The 16,321-nt window shown below is 44.1% G+C and overlaps 1 protein-coding gene across 2 annotated transcripts in view; it reads left to right on the forward strand.

Annotated features, from left to right (window-relative positions):
• ARCN1 (archain 1) overlaps positions 1-16,321 on the forward strand; it is a 74,983-nt gene that overhangs the window by 40,072 nt on the left and 18,590 nt on the right. For both annotated transcript variants that reach the window (XM_082273471.1, XM_082273470.1), the window contains 3 exons: positions 2,849-3,060; positions 11,791-11,955; positions 12,995-13,160. In XM_082273471.1, the coding sequence (XP_082129597.1) occupies positions 2,849-3,060; positions 11,791-11,955; positions 12,995-13,160 (543 nt within the window). The remainder of the gene's footprint in view (positions 1-2,848; positions 3,061-11,790; positions 11,956-12,994; positions 13,161-16,321) is intronic.

Here is a 16,321-nt window from a genome sequence, read left to right on the forward strand (position 1 = left end):
TTCCAAGCTGGACACGTTTTAAGCACGGTTGGCTTTGTCCGGGCAATTGCTCTGAAAAAGGCATTCACATTTGGGTCTTCTCTAAGGGAAAACTGAAGAAAGACACTAAGGGCGGCAGCCTGTACCTTTAAAGTCCCTAAGGAGAGACCTTTGTCTAAGCCTTCCTGAAAAAAATCCAAGATAGTTGGTATATCTGGGGAATGTCTCTGATTCTCCAACATCCAAAAATGAAATTTCTTTTTAAGTTTCTTGGAAAAAAAGGCTTTTTATCAGGAGAATTCCATTCCTGTTTAATCACATCCAATAGTGAGCTATGCACAGGGAACACTCTAGCATGCTTTTTATGACTAGCGTACATTAAGTCATGCTTAGAGAGATGCACTTCTTCCTCCTCAATCTCTAGAGTGGTATAAACCGCTTTGAGTAGATCATCTACATCCTCCAGGCTCAGTTTAAAGTTGGAGCTATCATGGGAAACATTGCTTTTTGGTTCCTCTCCTGATCCTGATCCCTCTGCAGAAGAGTGGGAAGAAGAAACTTCCTCCTCCAAAACCAATGGGTCAATTAGGGATGGTGGAGCCTGAGCTGGGGTGGAAGGCTGGGCTGGTGCCTGCATCTTTTCAATGAGAGTCCTGAATGAACTAAATGTACTTTTTAGCTCATCTCTCACTGAGGACAGCATTTTCTGGGTAGAGACTGCAGAATCGTCTCTGACCAGTTTAGCTATGCATGCCCGGCACACTGCTTTGTTCCAAGAGGAACTCAATTTTTCTCCGCATACAGCACATTTCTTTTTGGGGGGCTGAGGTGGGTTATTGTCCTGAGCCTTGGCCTGGAAGATAAAAGACAAGGGAATTTAATTAGAGATACTTGTCCTCCTCCCACCTCCCATTTTTCCCCCTCCACCTTGTGGATAGAAAAGAGGGAGCGGTGCTGCTTAACCCCTGCCCCTAACGATAGAAAAGAGAGGGGGGAAGGGGAACGGAGTTCCTAACAGGTACCTGCAAATAGGGTGTCGTTCCCCCTTGCTTACCTGAGAGGTGCCGATGCCAGAGCCGACTTCCGCCGCCTGTGCGGTTGCTGCCGTGGTGTCCATCGCTCTGTATGGTGGTCCCAGCAACTGCTGTTTCCCCTAACATCGGTCGCCCATTTGAACTCTCTGTTCGCGCCTTCGGAAACTGGAACGAGGGTTTCCGGCGCCCGCGGATGCCGTCACTGCGCCGGAAGTGACACTGTCACTTCCCGTGAGGCCAGAGTGGATACGCTGAGTTCCGCCCCCTCCGTCTTTGGCGCCAACTTCAAAATTTCTTCCGAAGTTAGCGGTTCACGGGTACACAGCACTGCTGCTCCAAGGAACCGGCCGACCAACGGAGTGAACTCCCCAACGCTCCACCAGACAGCATCCGTAGTCCTGCCGAGAGGCTAGGAGAATAGGAGACAGCGGTCAGCCCCTATTGCGGCACTAAGGGGTACCGCTATGGGCCGAGGAGATGCATCTTTCCAAGTCTTTCCATGGACAGTCCAGGAGACCGGGAGCTTCAGTTCCAGGAACATGTTACCCCCTGTCCGGAGGAAACAAAAATACTGAAGGTGAGGACTAGGGGACCGCCTTTTATTTTAATTTTGGAATGTGTTTCCTGTCCCTGGGGGAGGAGCCTAACGTCTCATGGGCTGTCCTGGAAGACGACTTTGAGAAAAAAGACTGGTTGCTGCCCTATCTAGTCCCAATAAACACAGGAACTGATTCTAATAGACCGTTTTTAATCTTCCAGATTATGAATTCAAAAATGAGTGCACACACGTTTGTTGGTGTAGATTTGTTTCCTTACACATCATTTTGTGGGTTTTTTTGTTTGGGTGGGTTTTTTTTTTTTTAATCTATACTAGGCTATCTGCGTTTTTATTTCTCTTTCCTGGCATTCGCATAATAATGGTGTTCCTGCTAGTTCCTCTGTTTTTCCTATTAAAAACTGACCACACTAGGCAGGAGAGCACAGCCTAGTCAGTTATCTAGCTGTGTTTGGATTTAATCCAAGGATCAGACTTGTGCTGACTACGCCTCTGCCTTCCCTGTACAGCCATTCACTGGAAAGAGCAGTGTACTGCTGTTTCTCCTCCCCCAGCTACTTCTGCGGTTGAGAATTAAGTGTATGTATGTATATGTGTGTGTGTGTGTGTGTGTGTGTGTGTGTGTGTGTGTGTGTGTGTATGTATATATATATATATATATATATATATATATATATATATATATATATATATATATATATATACACACACACACACCTCAAAAAATTGAAGGAACACCTTTTAGAGTATAGCATCAAGTCAATGAAATTCCCGAGATATCGATCTGGACAGTTAAATAGCAGAGGGGGTTAATCAGCTGCTTTGATATTAAATTAACAGTTGCAGTAGATGGGCAGCAATGAGACCAGCTCCAAAACTGGAATGATTTTACAGGTGGAGGCCACTGGCATTTTTTCCCTACTCATCTTTCTTGACTGTTTTTCACTAGTTTTGCATTTGGTTAGGGTCAGTGTCACAACTGGGTAGCATGAGGCAATACCTGAACCCTATAGAGCAGGGATCTCCAAACTACAGTCCCCCAGCTGAACTAAGAAGTTCAGAAGTGAAAAATCTTGCAGTGAGCTTTGACAGCATTATAAAAGCACAGGGAAGTCAGTCAGGGGCATCTTACTTTTATTGATAGTGGAATCACCTATCCTCTGAATCCTGCATTACATTTTCAGTTCCTGTGTTATAACAATTATTGGGATGATGTCTCATATTCTCATATTTCTTGTTGGAGAAGGTAAACACACTTTTTTTTATTTTTTTTATCTAGACCCAGGAACGAGAGGCAAAGGCTGAGATGAGACGTAAAGCAAAAGAACTACAGCAGGCTAGAAGGGATGCTGAGCGTCAGGGTAAGAAAGCTCCAGGATTCGGAGGCTTTGGAAGTTCTGGTTCTTCATCCATTTCCAGTAATGCTGCAGCCTTAATAACAGAGAACATTATTGAATCAGAGAAAACAAAGACTGCTCCTGTATCAACCAGGTAAGATTTATTTTATTACCATATTTATTGTCCTTGTGAGGATTTGCATTTATAGGCAAATTTAAATATAAACTTAGTTTAGGCTGCATTCATGCCTTAGAGATTTTGTGCAGCGTTTTCCAAGTGTTTTGAGCTAGCCAATAGAGAAAACTATCATCTGTTACATCATTTGTGGCTATGTACTTCTGCTTTCAGCTGCTTTAAAAACACACCAATCTGCACAAACCACCACCATAGTAAATGATCGATTTTTTTTTTTTTTCCCTCCATGAGTTTTGAAGCTATGCGCTACAAAACACTCAGGTGTGAATGGAACCATAAGAAAGGGCTTAAGCACCTTTTCGTTTTTTGCAGTCTGTGTCCCATTGAGTCGAAATATATATTTTAACCCCTTCCCGCCACAAACCGACATACCTGTACGTCCGCTTGAAGAAGAGGTTGTACCAGGGTAATGCCTGCAGTTAGAGGCATCACCCCGGTACCGTTTTTTAGAGCCAGCGGTTGGCTTTCTGGAGAACAACCGATGCGGCTCTCGCTGAGATAACAGCTGGGGACGTCCCGCCGCGGCTCTGCCGGCGTGAGCCGGCTGGTTGGGGTCTGCTTCGATCGGGTCTCAGATAATGTAACCCGGAAGAGACGTCACTTTGTTACTCGGCTGCCAGTGGCCCCTATTTAAAAAACTGACCGTATTCAAAAATGCCAATTTCGGCGTTTTGAATACTTTGATGTGCAGTGGAGGGTCTTGGGCCTCTAGACCCCAGATTTCTCCATAAAGAGTACCTTTCACTGCCTATTACTGCCACAAGGGATGTTTTCATTTTATGTTCACATTCAAGTGATCAGATAGATAATATAATATAATTTTTTATTTAAAACTGTTAAAAATAAAAAAAATGGGAAAATAAAAATTTTAAAGCGCCCCTGTGCCCGTAAGCTCACAAAAAAAATTTAATGCATACGTAAGTCGTGCCCGCACATGAAAACTGTGTTCAAATCACACGTGAGGTATTGCTGCGATCATCAGAGCGAGAGCAAAATTTTAGCAAAAGACCACCTCCTAACTCTAAACTGGTAACCATTAATGTTTAAAGCGTCGTTTTATGGAGATTTTTAGGTACCGTTGTTTGTCGCCATTCCACCAGTCTGGGTATCTGTTCGGCGTGACATCATCTTTCACAGTATACAAAATAATTGGGCTAGCTTTACTGTTTTTCTCAAAGTCGTCTTCCAGGACAGCCCATGAGACGTTAGGCTCCTCCCCCAGGGACAGGAAACACATTCCAAAATTAAAATAAAAGGCGGTCCCTTAGTCCTCACCTTCAGTATTTTTGTTTCCTCCGGACAGGGGGTAACATGTTCCTGGAACTGAAGCTCCCGGTCTCCTGGACTGTCCATGGAAAGACTTGGAAAGATGCATCTCCTCGGCCCATAGCGGTACCCCTTAGTGCCGCAATAGGGGCTGACCGCTGTCTCCTGTTCTCCTAGCCTCTCGGCAGGACTACGGATGCTGTCTGGTGGAGCGTTGGGGAGTTCACTCCGTTGGTCGGCCGGTTCCTTGGAGCAGCAGTGCTGTGTACCCGTGAACCGCTAACTTCGGAAGAAATTTTGAAGTTGGCGCCAAAGACGGAGGGGGCGGAACTCAGCGTATCCACTCTGGCCTCACGGGAAGTGACAGTGTCACTTCCGGCGCAGTGACGGCATCCGCGGGCGCCGGAAACCCTCGTTCCAGTTTCCGAAGGCGCGAACAGAGAGTTCAAATGGGCGACCGATGTTAGGGGAAACAGCAGTTGCTGGGACCACCATACAGAGCGATGGACACCACGGCAGCAACCGCACAGGCGGCGGAAGTCGGCTCTGGCATCGGCACCTCTCAGGTAAGCAAGGGGGAACGACACCCTATTTGCAGGTACCTGTTAGGAACTCCGTTCCCCTTCCCCCCTCTCTTTTCTATCGTTAGGGGCAGGGGTTAAGCAGCACCGCTCCCTCTTTTCTATCCACAAGGTGGAGGGGGAAAAATGGGAGGTGGGAGGAGGACAAGTATCTCTAATTAAATTCCCTTGTCTTTTATCTTCCAGGCCAAGGCTCAGGACAATAACCCACCTCAGCCCCCCAAAAAGAAATGTGCTGTATGCGGAGAAAAATTGAGTTCCTCTTGGAACAAAGCAGTGTGCCGGGCATGCATAGCTAAACTGGTCAGAGACGATTCTGCAGTCTCTACCCAGAAAATGCTGTCCTCAGTGAGAGATGAGCTAAAAAGTACATTTAGTTCATTCAGGACTCTCATTGAAAAGATGCAGGCACCAGCCCAGCCTTCCACCCCAGCTCAGGCTCCACCATCCCTAATTGACCCATTGGTTTTGGAGGAGGAAGTTTCTTCTTCCCACTCTTCTGCAGAGGGATCAGGATCAGGAGAGGAACCAAAAAGCAATGTTTCCCATGATAGCTCCAACTTTAAACTGAGCCTGGAGGATGTAGATGATCTACTCAAAGCGGTTTATACCACTCTAGAGATTGAGGAGGAAGAAGTGCATCTCTCTAAGCATGACTTAATGTACGCTAGTCATAAAAAGCATGCTAGAGTGTTCCCTGTGCATAGCTCACTATTGGATGTGATTAAACAGGAATGGAATTCTCCTGATAAAAAGCCTTTTTTTCCAAGAAACTTAAAAAGAAGGTATCCATTTGACGAAAGTGTGGAACAGCCCTGGAACAAAATCCCTAAGCTGGATGCCTCTCTCGCCAGAATCTCCAAAGGAACTGACTTGGCATTTGAGGATTCAGGAGCACTAAAAGACCCTATGGATAAGAGAACAGATATCTCTTTACGTAGGGTCTGGGAAGCCTCCATTATGAGCTTAAAGCCAGCCCTGGCATCCACCTGCATAGCCAGACACCTGGAGCTGTGGCTATCTCAAATCCAAACACACTTGACTGCAGGAACATCGAGGGAACAGATTAATAAATCCTTTCCACTCTTATTCCAGGCAATAGGATTCCTGGCGGATTCTTCAGCTGAAGCTGTAAGAATGGCAGCAAGGACCTCAGCTTTAGCTAATACGGCCAGAAGAAGCCTATGGCTCAAGACATGGTCGGGAGATATTACTTCTAAATCTCGCCTTTGTGGTCTTCCCTTCACAGGCGACCACCTTTTTGGCCCAGGCCTAACAGAAGCCCTGGAGCGTACAGCGGATAAAAAGAAGGGATTCCCAGATAAGAAAAAATTCCCCTATGCTCAGAGGAATTTTCGTGGCAGGGGCAAACAGCAGAAGTCTTTTGAAACTCAGCAAAATTTCAAAAAACATTGGACGGGGCATAAAGGAAAGGGGAGGGGTAACATCCTGTTTAACCCTCCTAAACGCCCCAACCAGCCCCAATGACTCCCTTCTCAGAGTGGGAGGAAGATTAGGGGCCTTCCTCCCACTGTGGAAGAAGATTACTTCCAGCCCTTTTATTCTGGACCTAGTAGGCCAAGGACACAGGCTGGAGTTCTGTCTTCAACCTCCAGAAAGGATCCTGATCACAAATCTTCCCAGGGATCCAGTCAAGGCCTCCGCCTTGAGTCTTCAGTTAGGGGACCTATTAGATCAAAAAGTAATTATCCCAGTCCCCAGAGAAGAACAAGGAACAGGGTTTTATTCTCACATCTTTGTGATTCAAAAACCCTCAGGAAGTCATCGACTGATCCTGAACTTACGCAATCTGAACCTTTCAATAGCATACAAACGCTTTCGCATGGAATCAATATACTCCATAGGGAACCTACTGTTCCCAGGGTGTTTCATGGCAACCCTAGATTTGAAAGATGCGTATTTTCACATCCCCATACACACATCCTATCAGAAATTCCTGAGGCTAGCAGTAAAGATAGGACCGGAAGTCAAGCACTTCCAGTTCAGGGCACTGCCCTTCGGGCTGTCCTCAGCCCCACGGATTTTTACCAAAGTCCTAGGGGAAGCACTAGCCCCTCTAAGGCTAAAAGCTATCATGATCACCCCCTACCTGGACGACATCTTGGTAGTGGCAGAATCATACCAGAAACTGGAAGCCGACCTCCTCATAGTTCAGGAATTCTTAACTTCCCTAGGCTGGATAATCAACAGACAAAAGTCTTGCCTGGTACCCTCACAAAGAGTGACCTACCTGGGTTACGAAATCTCCTCACGGGATCAGATGATCTTCCTCCCTCAGTGCAAGATGGAGAAAATGAACCTGATGGTTGCCTCTTTACAGACCAACTTATGGGTCTCTCTGAGGGATGTCACGAGAGTGATAGGCTTGATGACCTCCTGTTTCCCAGCAGTCCCCTGGGCAAGGTTCCAACAACGTCCACTCCAAAAATTCTTTCTACAGAATTGGGATGGGCAGTCAAGTTCCTTGCAACAAAAAGTAAGGATTCCCACCAAGATAAAAAGGACTCTTTGGTGGTGGAGATCCTCTCTTCACCTATCAAGAGGGCTAAACTGGACCATCCAGGTATCACAGAGGATTACCACGGATGCAAGCGCTTCCGGATGGGGAGCATATCTGCAGGACAGATGGGCGCAGGGTACATGGTCCCCAGCACAAAGGAAGTCTTCATCAAACCAAAAAGAACTTATGGCGGTCCAAAAGGCCTTGGAGTTTTTTCAGGTAGAGGTAGAAGGGAGCCATCTACAGATCAGGTCAGACAATATAGCAACGGTAGCGTACCTGAACAAGCAGGGAGGTACTCGAAGTCTGGGCCTACAAACCATTGCACAGAAAATCTTTGTCTGGGCCGAGCGGAACCTAACATCCATTTCGGCCATTCACCTAAAAGGGACGCAGAATTATCTGGCAGACCATCTCAGCCGCCACCAGATGAACCAGGACAATTGGTCCCTCAACCCAGAGGTGTTTCTCAAAATCACAACCTCATGGGGCCTACCGGTAGTGGATCTATTTGCCTCCCAGGCAAACAGGAAAACAGAAAAATTCTTTTCCATAACTCAAGGGGATCAGGCGTTAGGCATAGACGCTTTCGCCCACCCCTGGAAAGTCAGACTCTGTTACGCATTTCCTCCGATCAGATTGATCCCACAGGTTCTTCAGAAATTCATCCTAGAAGACACAGAGATGATACTGATAACCCCATACTGGCCCAAAAGGCCATGGTTTGCACGCCTTCAGGCGTTGGCAGCGCAACCTCCAATGACCTTACCTTGGAGACCAGATCTCTTAACACAAGGTCCGGTGGTCCATCCATTTCTCAGGACCCTAAACCTGACGGCCTGGTATCTGAGGAACAAATACTAGGCTCTCAGGGGTTCTCAGACAGAGTCATCAAAACATTGACCAGCTGTCGAAAGCCGGTCACTAGAAAAATGTATGCTAAAATCTGGAAGAAATTTCATTTTTGGATGTTGGAGAATCAGAGACATTCCCCAGATATACCAACTATCTTGGATTTTTTTTCAGGAAGGCTTAGACAAAGGTCTCTCCTTAGGGACTTTAAAGGTACAGGCTGCCGCCCTTAGTGTCTTTCTTCAGTTTTCCCTTAGAGAAGACCCAAATGTGAATGCCTTTTTCAGAGCAATTGCCCGGACAAAGCCAACCGTGCTTAAAACGTGTCCAGCTTGGAATCTATCCCTGGTACTCCAGGCCTTGGTTACCAGTCCGTTTGAACCCTTGGTAGACCTATCAGTAAAAATGCTCACCCTAAAAACCTTATTTTTAGTAGCTATAACTTCAGCTAGAAGAGTTAGCGAATTACAGGCTCTCTCAATCAGAGAACCTTTTCTTATGATTTTTGATGACAGGATTGTGCTAAAAACAGATCCAGGATTTTTGCCAAAAAGGGTCTCTTCTTTTCATAGGACTCAGGACATAGTCCTTCCTTCCTTTTGCAATTTCCCAAACAACAATAAAGAGAAAGAATTTAGCTGTTTGGATGTCAGAAGATCCCTCTTGAGATACCTGGAGGTGACTAAAACCTTCAGGAAGACTGATACTTTGTTTTTACAATTTTCCGGCTCCCATAAAGGGGAAAAAGCTTCTAAGGCAACCTTAGCTAGATGGATCAAACAGGCTATCACAGAAGCCTATATAGTGAAAAAGGTGGCTCCACCTTTCATTACTGCACACTCTACTAGAGCATTGTCCACGTCTTGGGCTGAAAGGGCCGGTGCCTCACCAGACCAAATCTGTAAGGCAGCTACCTGGTCTAACTTTTCGACCTTTGTTAGACATTATCGCCTGGACCTCCTCTCTTCTCAGGAACAGGCGTTTGGTCGAAAGGTGCTCCAGGCAGTTGTCCCTCCCTAGACTGGTAAGTGCTTGCTCATCGTCTCATGGGCTGTCCTGGAAGACGACTTTGAGAAAAGCTGGGTTATACTTACTGATAACTCCTTTTCTAATAGTCTTCCAGGACAGCCGGATTCCCACCCGAACTATCTGGTATTATGTATAATGTATGATATGTGTCTATATATCTATGTATATGTTTTACAGGGTGTCCTGTGGTTCTCATGAAATACTGAAGGTGAGGACTAGGGGACCGCCTTTTATTTTAATTTTGGAATGTGTTTCCTGTCCCTGGGGGAGGAGCCTAACGTCTCATGGGCTGTCCTGGAAGACTATTAGAAAAGGAGTTATCAGTAAGTATAACCCAGCTTTTCCGGCGTATAAGACGACCCCCCTTAATTTTCAAGTTAAAACATAGGTTTTGGGCTATACTCGCCGTATAAGACTACCCCACCTCCGAAGCAAGGCAACACCATTGAAAAACATCAGATTTCTCATAGATCTCCAAGGTACCCCAAGTACAGTAATACATGTAATCTCTCATAATATCTCCAAGGTACCCTAAGTATAAGTATTACCAGTAGATGTAATCTCAAGACGCTGGCTGTGCGGGAATCCTGTACCGCTATACCGTATGTACTGTGGCTTCGGCTACATACAGTGTACTGCGCTGAGCCAATCAGGGAGAGCAATGTATTCTATTATTGAATGCAAAGCCTGCTTGGATTGGAGGAGTAACATCAGCCCGCCTCTCTGACTCTGCCAATCCGAGCAGGCTTTGCATTCAATAATAGAATACATTGCTCTCCCTGATTGGCTCAGCGCGGTACACTGTATGTAGCCGAAGCTACGGTACATACAGTATACCTGTACAGGATTCCCACACAGCCAGCGTCTTGAGAGATTACATCTACTGGTAATACTTCTACTTAGATTACCTTGGAGATATTATACTCGGCGTATAAGACGACCCCCCATTTTTGGGGGATTTTTTTGAGGTTCAAAAGTAGTCTTATACACCAGAAAATACAGTATTATAGCAATGTAGTGGTATATCGGAATTAGTAATAATAACCACTGGTACACTTATTCTTTTATTTCATGTTTTTCTTCTATTTGGTTTGATGTTGATAAATCAATACTTAATATTTCATATTGTGTTTTCATATGGATATTACACTTTGTTCTTATTTTATTGTTTGTTTTTTTTTTTTCTTTTTAAGATTTCACAAATTGTATATTGTTTTTTCCTGATCAAAATGCCACTGTACATTCAATGTCTATTGATCATTGCTTTATCATCACTGTTTGTTCCTTTTTATATTGTCCTTGTACAATATGTACAATGTAAACGGAGAATTGGTAATAAACATATAAGTCGTAGGAGAGACTCAATTTTCACTTCTGTACTGTAGGCCAAACAGGAAAAGGAAATCTCTCCAAACTGAGGGACATCCCTCCCCCCCCCCCCCCCCCGATAGTGGTTGCTACAACAAGTGTCATCGCTGAAAAGCTTCCCCTTTTATTCTTCTTCTGGGGCAACTCTGCATTTTGGATGTTCTCTCCTTTTCAGTCCCGGTGACAGTGGTCACAAAGACCAACAATAACAATAACTGCATACTTCATGTATCACCTTTTTAAAGGAGCTGTAAAGTCAGAAGGTTTTTTTTTTTTTTAATGCATTATTTGCATTAAGATAAAAAAAACTTCTGTGTGTGCAGCAGCCCCCCCCCCCCCCCCTCAAACACCCCTAATACTTACCTGAGGGCACTCTCTGTCCAGCGATGTCCACGAGGGCCTCAGCGATCCAAGATTCTCCCTCCTGATTGGCTGCTGAGACACCGTAGCGGTGCCATTGGCGGCCGCTGCTGTCAGTCAGCTAGCCAATCAGGAGAGAGGGGGCGGAAATGGGTCAGGGCTTTGTGTCTGAATGGACACGGAGCTGTTACCCGGATTGGGTGCCCCCGTGGCAAGCTGCTTTCTGTGGGGGAATGGAACAGGAGGGAAAGGCCAGGATCACATAAGAGGGACCCATGAAGAGGAGGATCTGGGCTGCTCTGTGCAAATCCACTGCAACAGAGCAGGTAAATATAACATGTTGTTGTTCTAGCAAAAAAAAAAAAACAAGACTTTACAATCGCTTTAAGGAAGTAGGCCATAGTTTTTCTGTAACATGGGGGTTTTTGTGTCTTCTAGGCACTAAATATGCTTGCTGTTGCTACACCTTTGACTTGAGATGTTTACCTGTTTGTGTGCTGGTAATTTTTGTGTTTTAGCAATTAAAACTGACAGGGTTGCTAGCACTCATTTCTAAATGGACATGCTTGGGGTCTCACATCTATTTGCAGTGCGGGTGCGTTTGCAATCTAAAATTTAGCATTGAGTATACTCTATGTGAACAATGATATACAAAGAACTTCTATTATGAAAATGACTTTGTTGCATTTGTTGATTGTTGTATCATTTTAGGCCATCTGGTTCCAACAAAGCATTAAAACTTGGGGCTAAAGGAAAAGAAGTCGATAACTTTGTGGACAAATTGAAATCTGAAGGAGAAACTATTGTTACCTCATCTGCTGGAAAGAAACAACATGAAACAGCAAAAGTCCTTCCTCCACCAGCCCACATAGATAGGTCAGTACTGGCAAAGTATTTTCTTCATTTTTCTGTTCACTCATAGAACTTTGTCTTTTCTAGTGTTACCAGCTTTCACTGACTTGCCCAAACATCCAAGAAAATGCAAGGGGGGAGGGAATAAAATTAGTAATAGGGGTACATAGGGCAATCGGTTTGGTAAGTAGGGTAATATAATAAAATCATAACATAATAAATATGGTACAAACAACCGATTGCCTAGGATATCTGACAGGAAAAAACGGGAAGGAAGGGGAAATTGGGACTTTGTGTGAAGAAGTGGTTGACAGAACGGTAGAGTCGCTGATGCAAGGAAGGAACAATTTAATAATAAATCTTACATAACATTACAAAAATTGCATGGTGCATACATATGATGCTTAAGTCAATGGTACAGTAAAAGACATGATAAATACCAAATCGTACTAAGCTGATAAAATGTACATTGGAACAACAGTCGCTATTGGTTAGCATATATAGAATCCAAGTATATGATATAGTAAGCTCGATGCGTTTCATGGACAGTTGCACTTTATCAAGAGCAAATGCATCCTAAATAAAACTCAGCAGTAGAGTCAGCATACAATGATATAGAAACATCCTGGGCAATGGTCCAACAGGCAGAACATCCGTGCCGGAAGCTGTAGGAGCCCAATCAGCGGCCAACAGGGCACATCAGGAGGGCACTCAAAGGCATAAAATAACCAAAATGGTAAATTGGGGATGGTGTCACGAATAGCAGTCTCCAAAGATTTCCAGACTGGCCACGGTAGTGCTCCCAACGTCACGTCCACACACAATATAGGAAGGAGATCGCCCGGGATGTAGAAGTATTGCCCTACTTGCCAAACCGATTGCCCTAGTATTAATTTTATTCCCTCCCCCCCTTGCATTTACATGACCAGGGATGTAGGCATCTAGCCCCATTTGGGCAGCGCCTCATATAAAGTCCCAACCTTTTGAACTTTTTGTTCTTGTTTTTGACAAACATCCAAGAAAACAGAACATATTTACTAGAAATATTAATCTTTAATTGTAGCGTTCATTTGAAGATTGAAGAGAAGATCACCTTGACCTGCAGTAGGGATGGTGGTCTGCAGAATATGGAAGTCCACGGTCTCATTATGCTTAGAGTGGCTGATGAGAAATTTGGAAGAATCCGTGTGCATGTGGAAAATGATGACAAGAAAGGTGTGCAGCTCCAGGTAAGTCTCAAGGTAGAACTGTTCTGAATGAAGTAATGAACCTTGCCAAGAGGTGTTGTAGGTTATTTTTTTTTTCTTCTTATCAGCTCCCATTTTAATAAACCAGGAAACTAATAACCGGTTGAGGGGATTTATCTTTGGTGTTTTTAAAAACTTTGTCTAACCTTGTGAATAGATTATCAAGTATCTTTTATATCTCTTATACCTGAACATGGAAGAGTATACATGCTTTTTTTTTCTCTCGGATAAGTTTTTATAGTGAGACAAGATCCCCGGAACCGGCACCTTATAAAATTTACTTCCTTGCCTTGATAGCAAATTTTTAATCAGGCTTAGACAAGGTTAAAAAAAGGTGTGTGTGTGTGTGTGTGTGTGTGTGTGTGTGTGTGTGTGTGTGTGTGTGTGTTTTTTATTCACATAACCTTGTTCATAGCAAGATTTGCCAAGCTCAAAGTGTGTGTGTATATGTGTGTATGTATGTATGTGTGTATATGTGTATATGTGTATATATATATATATATATATATATATATATATATATATATATATATATATATATATATATATATATATATATATATATATATATATATATATATATATATTATATACAGTACAGACCAAAAGTTTGGACACACCTTCTCATTCAAAGAGTTTTCCTTATTTTCATGACTATGAAAATTGTAGTCACACTTCAAGAGGAAGTCACCTGAAATGGTCTTGAAGGAGTTCCCAAAGATGCTTAGCACTTGTTGGCCCTTTTGTCTTTACTCTGCTGTCCAGCTCACCCCAAACCATCTCGATTGGGTTCAGGTCCGGTGACTGTGGAGGACAGGTCATCTGGCGCAGCACCCCATCACTCTCCTTCTTGGTCAAATAGCCCTTATACAGCCTGGAGGTGTGTTTGAGGTCATTGTCCTGTTGAAAAATAAATGATGGTCCAACTAAACACAAACCGGATGGAATAGCATGCCGCTGCAAGATGCTGTGGTAGCCATGCTGGTTCAGTATGCCTTCAATTTTGAATAAATCCCCAACAGTGTCACCAGCAAAGCACCCCCACACCATCACACCTCCTCCTCCATGCTTCACGGTGGGAACCAGGCATGTAGAGTCCATCCATTCACCTTTTCTGCGTCGCACAAAGACACGGTGGTTGGAACCAAAGATCTTAAATTTGGACTCATCAGACCAAAGCACAGATTTCCACTGGTTTAATGTCCATTCCTTGTGTTCTTTAGCCCAAACAAGTCTCTTCTGCTTGTTGCCTTTCTTTAGCAGTGGTTTCCTAGCAGATATTCTACCATGAAGGCCCGATTCACAGTTGTTCTAGAGATGTCTGCTGCTAGAACTCCGTGTGCCATTGACCTGGTCTCTAATCTTAGCTGCTGTTAACCTGTGATTTCTGAGGCTGGTGACTCGGATGAACTTATCCTCCGCAGCAGAGGTGACTGTTGGTCTTCCTTTCCTGGGGCGGTCCGCATGTGAGCCAGTTTCTTTGTAGCGCTTGATGGTTTTTGTGACTGCACTTGGGGACACTTTCAAAGTTTTCCCAATTTTTCGGACTGACTGACCTTCATTTCTTAAAGTAATGATGGCCACTCGTTTTCCTGTACTTAGCTGCATTTTTCTTGCCATAATACAAATTCTAACAGTCTATTCAGTAGGACTATCAGCTGTGTATCCACCTGACTTCTGCACAACACAACTGATGGTCCCAACCGCATTTTTATAAGGCAAGAAATCACACTTATTAAACCTGACAGGGCACACCTGTGAAGTGAAAACCATTTCAGGTGACTACCTCTTGAAGTGTGACTCTACAATTTTCATAGTCATGAAAATAAGGAAAACTTTGAATGAGAAGGTGTGTCCAAACTTTTAGTCTGTACTGTATGTATTATATACAGTGCCTTGCGAAAGTATTCGGCCCCCATTGAACTTTGCGACCTTTTGCCACATTTCAGGCTTCAAACATAAAGATATCTAATTTTTTGTGAAGAATCAACAAGTGGGACACAATCATGAAGTGGAACAAAATTTATTGGATATGTCAAACTTTAACAAATGAAAAATAACTGAAAAATTGGGCGTGCAAAATTATTCAGCCCCTTTTACTTTCAGTGCAGCAAACTCTCTCCAGAAGTTCAGTGAGGATCTCTGAATGATACAATGTTGACCTAAATGACTAATGATGATAAATAGAATCCACCTGTGTGTAATCAAGTCTCCGTATAAATGCACCTGCACTGTGATAGTCTCAGAGGTCCGTTTCAAGCGTAGAGAGCATCATGAAGAACAAGGAACACACCAGGCAGGTCCGAGATAATGTTGTGGAGAAGTTTAAAGCCGGATTTGGATACAAAAAAAATTCTCAAGCTTTACACATCCCAATGAGCACTGTGCAAGCGATAATATTGAAATGGAAGGAGTATCAGACCATTGCAAATCTACGAAGACCTGGCCGTCCCTCTAAACTTTCAGCTCATACAAGGAGAAGACTGATCAGAGATGCAGCCAAGAGGCCCATGATCACTCTGGATGAACTGCAGAGATCTACAGCTGAGGTGGGAGACTCTGTCCATAGGACAACAATCGGTCATATACTGCACAAATCTGGCCTTTATGGAAGAGTGGCAAGAAGAAAGCCATTTCTTAAAGATATTCATAAAAGTGTCGTTTAAAGTTTGCATCTTCTATGCAGGATGTGGAAACCTTACAAGCGGACCTGAACAAAATAACGGGGTGGGCAACTACATGGCAGATGAGGTTTAATGTTGATAAATGTAAAGTAATGTACTTTGGGGCCAGAAACCAGAAAGCAAGCTACTCACTAGGGGGGGGGACCTCTGGGGGAGTCTAGGATGGAAAAAGACTTGGGGGTACTGGTTGACAGCAGGCTTGGCAGTGGCATGCAATGCCAAGCAGCTGCAAGCAAAGCCAACAGAATACTGGGATGTATAAAAAAGGGGATTCACTCCAGAAATAAAGAGATTATTCTCCCGCTCTACAAGACTGGTCCGGCCACATCTGGAGTATGCTGTCCAGTTCTGGACACCGGTCCTCAGGAAGGATGTGCTGGAATTGGAAAGAGTCCAGAGAAGGGCAACAAAAATAATTAGGGTAATGGAGGACATCAGCTATGAGGAAAGACTACAAGC

This window comes from Pelophylax lessonae (assembly GCF_965119305.1).
Source record: "Pelophylax lessonae genome assembly, chromosome: 12".
Classification (NCBI taxonomy): Eukaryota; Metazoa; Chordata; class Amphibia; order Anura; family Ranidae; genus Pelophylax; species Pelophylax lessonae.